We start from the raw sequence: 10,256 nt of genomic DNA on the forward strand, positions 1-10,256 counted from the left end.
TACTGATGTTGCTGCTTCTACTACCTACTACTACTGCAACTGCTACTACTAATACTACTACTACTGATGTTGCTGCTTCTACTACCTACTACTACTACCACTACTACTACTGCTGCTACTGTTACCACGACTACTATTACTACTACTACTGATGTTGCTGCTACTACTACTACCTACCACTACTACTGCAACTGCTACTGAGACTGCTACTGCCACTACAACTATTGCAAATGCTAGTACTACTACTGCTGCTACTACTACTACCACTACTACTTCTATTACTATTACTGCTACTGCCACTACTGCTGCTGTTGCTACTACCACTACTACTTTTACTACTACTACTACTACTACTACTACTACCACTGTTACTGCGAAAGCTTCTACTATTACTGTTGATACTACTACAACTGGAAATACTACTGCTGGTGCTGCTATTAATTCATTCACTCATTCATTCATTCACTCGCTCATTCATTCATTCATTCATTCATTCATTCATTCACTGCTCATTCATTCATTCATTCATTCATTCATTCATTCATTCATTCATTCATTCATGTATTATATTTCCGGGTTATGCCAAACATTTAGCCCATCCCACATGGGATTATAAGGCACAACTATATTTCATACATCTTCTTGCATTTACAAAGCATGTGGAAAAAACAAAACACTGAACAAAAAAACAAACCAAACTAACTTTTTTTTTTGGTTTAGTTATATTAATATTGGTTTCTCAAAAGAAACCAACATTGCTTTTTATTATTAAGAAAAGTCTCACAAAACATTTTTCATATATCTTTAGAACAAGAACCGATGTTCTGTTTATTCCTGATAAATATTTGCCTCATACTTTCATCCATATTGAGTTACCAGCTCCATAACTGATCTCTAGGAGCCTCACATGATTCCCGTAGAAGTAAAAGTAGCAGTAGTATATTAATATGCTTTATTCGTTTTCTCTTTTTGTAATTCTTCAACTGCCTTCTCTTAGAATCATAGACTGAACTAAAGAATGGTAGATCTTACGAGACGCACTCAAACGCAGCATGGATCACAACATAAGTGTCACATAACGGACATGTGCGATATGCGCATGCGCGTTGGGTGGTAGTCAATCTGAGCAGATACTTTCAGTGTTGTGTTTGGAATATGAGTAGCCCAATAGCTATTTTCACGGTAACGGTAGCCCTGCTCGGTGTGCACGTGCTGCACGGACTCCCATACACGTTCTCTCAGGTAACGTTACGTTCTACTAGGCAATGTTTTGGTCTCAGTTCCGCTTTGGTCTCGCTCTAAAAGGATTAGGAATGGACCCAGTTTCATTGCGTAAAGTTAACCCGAGTCCGAGAGTGTTACTTGAGCAGAGTATTCACCCTAACATACATATTCACACAGTCCGATGTTCATCCATGTTCACAGCCGAGAAACCATCATGGACTCCAGACAGAACCGCAGTTCACCGAGAAGTACTTCCCTCAGACGGTGGACCACTTCAACTTCAACAGCATGGGGAACGGGACGTTTGATCAGCGATACCTGATCACAGGTAGAACCCTTTATTCATTTTAGAACGGAGAGAACAGGCTGTATGAGCGACCGACTCATGGTCTTGTGTTCTCCCTTTAGATAAGTACTGGATGAAAGGCTATGGCCCGATTTTCTTCTACACTGGCAACGAGGGAGACATCTGGGAGTTCGCGTCCAACTCCGGATTCATCACAGAGTTGGCCGCTCAGCTCCGAGCCTTGGTCATATTTGCAGAACATGTAAGAAAACACAGGTGTGGATCGGGAAAGGTCATTTTAGACTAAACACTGTTGAACAAACATGGACGAGAACAATTTCCAGATCATGTGACAAAGAAAATAGGGAAATCAGTGCTTAAAGTTTGACTCATCCGATCAGCTGATTTTTACTTCTCACAACCCGTTATAGAGCATTCTGATGATTCAGCAGAGGAGGGTGTAAATGCATAAAGAGAGAAACGACAGATCAAATCCCGAAGAGAACCTCAAGAGAAAAGGCTTTGATTGGAGGCTGAGTGTGAATAATTAAAGCAAACACTTCAGTCAGTTTCATCATGAATGAGTTATGTTGATGCTATATTAGAAGGGAAAGAGGGTTGTTTAGCATAGTGGGCTCATGGATCTCTAATACAAAGCTGGGTATCAAACATTCTTTCTTGTAGCCTGCCAAAGAAGTGAAAGACGCTGACATCAAATGGCCCATCATATTTGTAATCTTTTTTTTAACTTCCTCTGGGATAAGGCATTTGCCAATTAAATCAGTTATGTCATATTTGGACTGTATTCACACACAGTTCTCGGACAGCTGCTTTACTCAACATTTAACATTTCGTTTCTTTTGTTAAATTAAAAACCCGGGGGTTTAGGCTTTCTTTTATAGATGTTGGTGTGACTACCCAAACAAGAATATTGTTTCAGAACTAAAACTGAAAACCTTCCAATGATATGGAGCTCTGCATAAAGGAAAACACCGGCATTATTCCACCATCTTATTGTCAACAACCGCCACGAAAGAGGCCAAAGCCAGCGGTGTGTTACTTTGTTTCTAAATGGCTCCCTACTCTGTTTGCGGCCTCCTGACCCAACACCACGAGGTTCTACTGGAGACAACTCTTTAAAAACACCTCACCAACATACGGTTCCATTTAAACAAAAAAAGGCCTCAGTCATTTCCTAACTCAGCTGCTCAATGAGGTTTTTATCAAACTTTACTCAAACCGGAGGAAGAAGTGCATTTGTTTGGGACTATTTTCAGCGGTGGATTAATCCACAGTGTGTGTGTTCATTGTGATGTCACCCAGTGACACAGTGTGTGGTTTAAATGGAGATCTATGGCTCAGAGGAAGGAGAGATATCACACACACAATACTTGACTCTGCACATTGGATTTGTTGAAAATAAGAAATATATAGAAGCTCCGCACAAAAGCAGCAGGTTCCTCTGTGCTGCATGTCCTCTCTTAGCCCAGTACAAACAGGGACAGTTAGTATGATACAAGAAAAAACAGAAATACAATACTGGTGTTTGGTTTTGGTCGTTATCTTTGTCTTCGTTTAAAAACCAGAGTCGAACAGATCTAAATGTATATAAGTTACTTAAACACCGTGTTAATTTGTTGTGAATGTGGTCTCAAGTTGAACCCATCTGTCCTCCTGTCCCGTTGTTATAGAGGTACTATGGCAGATCTCTACCGTTCGGCAAAGACTCGTTCAGCGTTCCTCAGATCGGCCTGCTGACGGTGGAGCAGGCCCTGGCCGACTACGCTGTCATGATCAGGGAGCTGAAGCGGCAGCTGGCAGCCGCAGACTGTCCTGTCATCGTGTTTGGTGGCAGGTAGGATCCACAGACCGACACGCTGCTAACTGTCCTCCACGTGTGTGTGACTTGTTGAGCTCCTTATGGAGGCGATCAGTCTGACACTTCCAGCTTGAAAATATGTGACTATCTCTTCAGAATCTTCAGAATCAATACAATAATCAAAAGTACACTAATTTGGCATAAAATGTAACCCATACAGCTGCAACTAATCATTTCCTTATTGATGGAACAGCTGATCAATCCCTCAATTAATCATTTGGTTCAGAAAATATCAGTAAACAGTAACATGTTATTTATTATTTTATTTATTTATATTTATGTGTGTATATATATATTATATATGTGTGTGTGTGTGTATATATATATATATATATATATATATATCCCACTGTCTCATCTCTTCCTGTAGTTATGGTGGAATGCTGTCGGCCTACATGAGACTCAAGTATCCAAACATGGTGGCTGGAGCTCTGGCTGCCAGCGCCCCCGTACTGTCCACCGCTGGGCTGGGACACTCCGAACAGTTCTTCAGGGATGTTACAGCTGTGAGTGTGTGGATGCTCCTCTTTTTGTTGGCGCCCACCTTGTGATTCAAACACACAAGAGTCCTTCCATCTACCTGAACCTCAAACCAAAGAGGTTCCAGAATATCTGAGGGCTGTTTGCTCTAAAACTGTTGGAGCGCTTTTATAAACACAACAGCAAATTATGTCTAAATGTACACATGTGTGCAGGGTGGATGATGACCTTTGTTTCTCTTTCATAAAGGACTTTGAGAGCGTTTCCTCTGAATGCAGAGACGCTGTGAGAGGAGCATTCCATCAGCTGACAGAATTAGCCCAACACAAAGGTAAGTGTGCTCTGGAGAGGAGAGGGCCTCAATATCATGAACACATATGACAAGAAATATTTAACTATACTGTATTGTGTTGCTAGGACACCTGGGTTTGATTTAGGTCAAACTACATAATATATATATTGATATAGTGATTTTTCTGACCTTGGTGGTGATGTAGTGCCTCTGAATAAGAATGTCAACCCTACTTATGTTGATGGTACCAGATTACAGTCGCATCCAGTCAGATTTGTCCCTGTGCAAGCCTCCATCATCTGCTCAGGACATCCACCAGCTGAACGGGCTGCTGAGGAACGCCTTCACTCTCATGGCCATGCTGGATTACCCCTACAGCACCCACTTCATGGGGAGCATGCCCGCCAACCCGGTCAAGGTAACTGAGAACCAGCAGTCTGCCACTGAAACTCAGTCTGTTCTTTTGACAGAATTTGTTTCATATGTATATGTATATACATATATGAGGGATGAGATCTGGAAACTGACAATGATGACATCACTTTTTTCAGGTGGCCTGTGAAACCATGCTGAGTGGACCTGATCTGCTCAGGAGCCTCAGGAACACTGCAGGTAAAGGAAACCTCCATCTTTCCTCCAGCAGCTCACCATTCAGTGTGCATCACCAGAAGAAGCTGCTCCACATGATCATTAGCACAAAATGATAATAGTGTGTCAGTGAAATCTGCATTTCAGTTTTTTATACTATGGTAAAGTTCGATCAGATGTACTTCATGTCAGCAGACACTAGAGGGCAGTAGTCAGCTTCAGATTCTGTATTTAACACTTTACTTGCAAATGCTTATAGTTCTTTAAGAACACAATCAGCAGAAGTCACCCCATAATATCTGTCCTGTATGTGCGTTGGCAGCCTCTCAGCCAGAGGTTAGAGCTTCCTGTTTGTGTGACGCTGGTGTGCTCTGCCTGTGTTATCCTGGTTTCCTCTTGCTGGAGATGGAGTGTGTGTGTCTGTGTGTCTGGGTGTGTGTGTTGAGATCACAGGGTGCTTTCTTGAAAAGAATACAATCATAATATAAGTGAATAGAAAAACTATTATTTTGCCTTCAAACTTTATAAAGTACAGTGCGTACATGATCTCTGACCAACAGTGAAGTGTGTAACTCCTGTACTCCCTCCTCTCCTGCAGGGATTGTGTACAACTCCACGGGGCTGCTGCCCTGTTTCGACCTGTACAGTCTGTATGTGGAGTGTGCTGATCCCACCGGATGTGGACTGGGTCCCAACAGCCTGGCCTGGGACTATCAGGTACTCAACTGTTCCTGCTCTGAAGGCTTCCAGTAGTGTATCAAATAATGTCACACCTGTATACCAATATACACTTAGTCTTGTTACAAATACATTCATACAGTTATAATTTTCTACACACACCATATGACCATGTATTTGGTCAAAACTATTTAAAAATGTATTTTGTTTCCATCAAGTCAGTTTTCGTTGATTTATCTTTTGTTAGCCCAACACCCATTAACCAGTAACTAACCGCCAACCCACTGGGAACTAACCAGTAACCAACCAGCACCAAGAGGTTCAACTAACCTGTTAATTATAAATAAGAAGAAAATCGAAAATGTACGTGACAAACAAGAGGAGCTCTGTTGACTCAGTGAGTTTGGTGCTGCATTTTGTAGTAATATATATCTGATTTTAATATTTAGTGTTGTAAATGTGTTGGTTCTAGAGCATTTGATCGTCCGTCTCTATTAAGGCTGCTTTAGAGTCCAGTTTACTGCCAAGCACAAGGGTTTTAACCGCAATACTACAAACGGATCAGGAATTGTACTGAAATACATATTGGACACCACCACCCTCACTGTTTTCAATCACAACGAACACATCCACGCCGCCAACTCCACCATGGATTCTGGATCTGGCCCCTCTCATCACCAGACCTCTCAGTTGCTCTCCAGAACTTCAATGTGAGACACCTGGAGAAGACAAAATAGACACCTTCCTAAACCTTCCTCTTCTTCCTCTTCACCACCGACCTCATCTCCGCTCACTTCCCCCTGGTTCTGGAAAACAGCCACAGTCCTAAGGATCCTCAAACATCCCACAGCCTCCTCAGACACAGGGGGTAAACAGTATCTACAATATCTACAAGGTCTCCACTCCTCTCCTCACCATTCTCTCACTCGGTGTCCTGCCATGTGCAGTCCTCAGTCCCCTCCTTTTCTTCCTCTACATCTCCGTCATCCACTACCCTCCACCCTCTATAGGACATGTCTCACTAAGACTTCTGTTATTGGACCCACACCTAATGAATTCCACTGGCTGCCAAAAAACTCCAAACATGCATCACATAAACAGAAAACCTGGTCCCAACATGTGAAGATTTAAACTCAAACTCACCAGAACTCTGCTCATCCCAACTCAAAGCCACGATCCCGCTCCCCCTCCCCACACTCCCCTCACCCTGGCCAAAGAGGTAAACATCTTTAGGAGACACATCTTCAACCTGGACAAACGAGGCAGCCACAGACTCAATCACCTCAAAGCACTCAGCAGACAAACACAGAGCATCACCTGAACTCATCCTTAAGGTTTACGAAAACATACCTCAGATCAGCCTCAGCCCTGACCACAGCCTCACAACAACATTCAACGGACTACAAACCATCAAACCAAAGCAATGAACACGACATACAGACTCCCACAGTACATCAGTACCCTCTACATCCACAGTTTGTCCGGACTCAAATCCATCTCAGAGAGGAACCTCATCCTCAGAAGGACATTTACAACGAAGCACCGAGGCAGCTGATCCACGAAGAACACTGGGCCACCGGGACAAAACAAACCACCATGACTACCAGAATCTAAATCCTACCATTCCATTTAGATTCCACACACCTCATACATCTAATAGATCATCGTTCTTATCATTCTTCTATTTTACCTTTTTGTATTTATTACTATTTCTTTTTAATTATACCTTTAATATCAAACCCCTAACTGCCATCCGACCCACCCCCCTTCAAACATACACACATGCACACACTCAGCAGTTTGTTTATTTTTTATTTAAACAAACAAACAAAGAAGCAAACACCAAAGCCCTTACATGGAACAAACTGCCTCAAAGCCTCCAGAGAAGGCTCCTCCTCCATCTCCTCCACGTGTTTGTCTTGGACAGAAAAGGACTAAAGCCCTGAGCTTTGTCCAGGCTCTGATCCAAACTGAACCAACACGTGACTCATCCATTCCTCGTTGTTCAGATATTAACAGATTTTAAGTATCCCCCGGTCCTACCTGACACACAGAGAGATTACATTACTGATTAGACTCACATCTGGACCGGTCCTACCTGCTCATCCTGTCAAAGTGGAGAACCACGTCAGTGAAGCTTCAATTTAAGTAAAGGAGATTACAGGTTTCATTGGGACTGAGATGAACCTACACACACATTTGTAATGGAATGTTCTCACTTGATAAAACTGCCAAATGATTCAAATGATCCGTCAGGGGGGGAAAAAAAGACCATGTACTCTGAGTTGTGATGTGTGTATGAGGTGTCTGTCTGTTCTGGTTGCAGGCGTGCACAGAGATAGATCTGTGCTACGAGAGCAACAATGTGACGGACATGTTTCCTCCCATGGCCTTCAGCGAGACGGACCGCCAGCTCTACTGCGCCAAACGCTGGGCCGTGGTTCCACGACCGGACTGGCTCAAAACCCAGTTCTGGGGTGACGGTGAGCATGATGGAACACCATGCTGTCTAGAGGTGTTATCTAGAGATGAAACGTTAAAGTGATGCACTGGGTCTGTCCTACTAGCCACACTAGTGGTGTTTGAATGTAAAGTATTGGGACAGCTGCCACAGTGTCCCTCTAGTCCCTGTTGAGGGTTCAGGGAGACCGGCCTGGTTAATGAGACCATTGAGAGGCTCGTACTTCTGTACACGACTCCCTATACATTTTAAACGTCATAAAGAACAAATATGTTTATGTAGTGATAACACCAACGCCTGTGCTGGTGGTGAATTGAGGCAGATACTCACTTTTCCCGATACAGTGTTATTTAGACTTTTGCAGCAGTTACAGGAGAGACTGGAGAAAGTAACAATAAAGAGATGAGAACAAACATAAAATTCATGGATAGAAATGAAAATAATGAACACTGAAGTCCCAGGTAGTGAGGGGAGAGCCCTGAGCTCCACTAGATGTGTACAAAAACACATCTAGTGTAACATGTGTGGAGAGGACTTTTAGGTGCAGTGGTTCATGTCCTCAGCTCATGGAGGGGTTCTGTCCTGGATTTGAGATTTGAGTGGACAGAGACATGGACTGTGACTTGAATAAGGGCAGTGGCAGTCAGGTGTCATCAGTGTTTAATATTTGGATAAGTATTCACCAGCATTGTGGTTTCTAATGAGCTCTCTCCTTGTGTTCAGCCCTCTCCACAGCCAGCAACATCATTTTCTCCAATGGAGATCTGGACCCATGGGCCAACGGAGGGGTAAGAGTCCAAACCTAGTGAGCACTGATCAGTGAACAGTGGAGCCACTGCTGTCAGTCTGAGTCAATCCGCTCTCTGCTGTTTTAGGTGCGTAAGTCCTTGAGCTCATCACTGATAGCCATCAACATTTCCGGAGGAGCCCATCATCTGGATCTGAGGTGCAGCAAGCTGTCCACACCCCTCACGTGGTTTTTAATTCTCTTAACTCTGAGCTGAATCTGATCTGACATCTGTCTGTTTTTATGCAGAGGATCTAATGATGCTGATCCAGCGTCAGTAATCAGCGCCAGGAAGACAGAAGCAGACCTCATCACACAGTGGGTGAAGATGGAGTGGACCAGATTACAGCGCTCACTCTAAAGCACGGGTTCACCTTGTGTATCAGGACTGGGGACGTTGAACAGCAAGTCCACCTCCACCTTCCAGTCTGCATGCTAAGTGGGTGTAGGACATGTAGTGTGTTCCACATGAACAAAGCACAGCAGGGATGGAGGAGCATCCAAACGAATCATGGACGATCCAGGAGAATCTTTGAATAGAAAAATGAGCTCCATCATGTTTCCAAACGCCACACAGGCGACCGCATTACAAAGAAGGCAGATAACATTAAAATGTTCATAACCATAATCAACTACTATTGAGCGGTCAAAATAGTTGCTGCTTCTTCTCCCTGGTTGACTTATTCCACCTCGACACTGTATACTTGTATTAGTAAAGCGCTAATCTTGTTCATCTTCTTCTGGTTTCAGATCATTGAGCTAAAAAGATACAGATCATTGCTGGAGCTGCATGAGATTAAATTAAAGAGCTGAAGATTATTCATTTACAGTATGTCAGATATAAGGTTTGATTTGTTATTAGCACTTCTGTAACTGCTCTCAGTAAATGAAGGGCGGCAGTGTTCTGTGTTTCCATATCAGGAAACGACAGCAACATGTGCACCAGATGTACCACCATGACCACATCACTGCACAGATGTTTTCCTGTTAGTCTGACTCCTTTTCACTTCCTTCTCTGCAATAAAGCTAATTCAACTTAGTTCAGACTCAGTTACTATGGCAATTTATGCTGGGAAGCTAAAGACCTAAAGACCAACTGTGAACAAATCAGAACAGAAATATAGGATAGGATACCATGTTGTCTCTTTTTTAACCTGACTTTTATTTCATTAAATTATAAAAAGACGCACATTGTGGATCATTTGTATATTTTATTTCAACTTAACACTGCCTGTTGGTGGAGAAGGCATCCCATAACATGCTGTCCAAACAGTGAATGGTCCTGTGTGCTGGTCTTGATGATGGCAGTTCTACTCTAGTCTTTCTCCACTTGTTGGATGCAGTGTTTCTATAGACATATTTACCATGAGCTTCAACATCTACGTATGCTTTTCAGAGATATTAATAACCTGCAGGTTAACTCAATGTATTTTGATTAATGTATTTCATCCCATTAAACCGGGTTCAGATCCCCCGACCATTCCACCAAAACAGAACTGGATCCATGATCCAGCTCATCTACAGTGATCTGCTGCTCAGGAAAAGTACCTTGACTTCTTAAACCTGACTGGACCTAGTCTC

General features: G+C 42.9%; 1 protein-coding gene across 1 annotated transcript; it reads left to right on the forward strand.

Annotated features, from left to right (window-relative positions):
• The first annotated feature begins 1,085 nt into the window (after nucleotides 1-1,085).
• dpp7 (dipeptidyl-peptidase 7) lies at nucleotides 1,086-9,858 on the forward strand. Its single transcript, XM_054611048.1, has 13 exons — nucleotides 1,086-1,242; nucleotides 1,426-1,552; nucleotides 1,633-1,772; nucleotides 3,202-3,365; nucleotides 3,760-3,895; nucleotides 4,119-4,200; nucleotides 4,413-4,579; nucleotides 4,713-4,773; nucleotides 5,348-5,466; nucleotides 7,754-7,910; nucleotides 8,612-8,676; nucleotides 8,764-8,834; nucleotides 8,925-9,858. Exons 1-13 carry the CDS (start codon nucleotides 1,156-1,158, stop codon nucleotides 9,034-9,036), a joined length of 1,488 nt encoding a protein of 495 aa, XP_054467023.1. The 5' UTR covers nucleotides 1,086-1,155; the 3' UTR covers nucleotides 9,037-9,858.
• The last annotated feature ends 398 nt before the right edge of the window (nucleotides 9,859-10,256 follow it).

Source organism: Anoplopoma fimbria, chromosome 13 (genome assembly GCF_027596085.1).
Source record: "Anoplopoma fimbria isolate UVic2021 breed Golden Eagle Sablefish chromosome 13, Afim_UVic_2022, whole genome shotgun sequence".
Lineage (NCBI taxonomy): Eukaryota > Metazoa > Chordata > Actinopteri > Perciformes > Anoplopomatidae > Anoplopoma > Anoplopoma fimbria.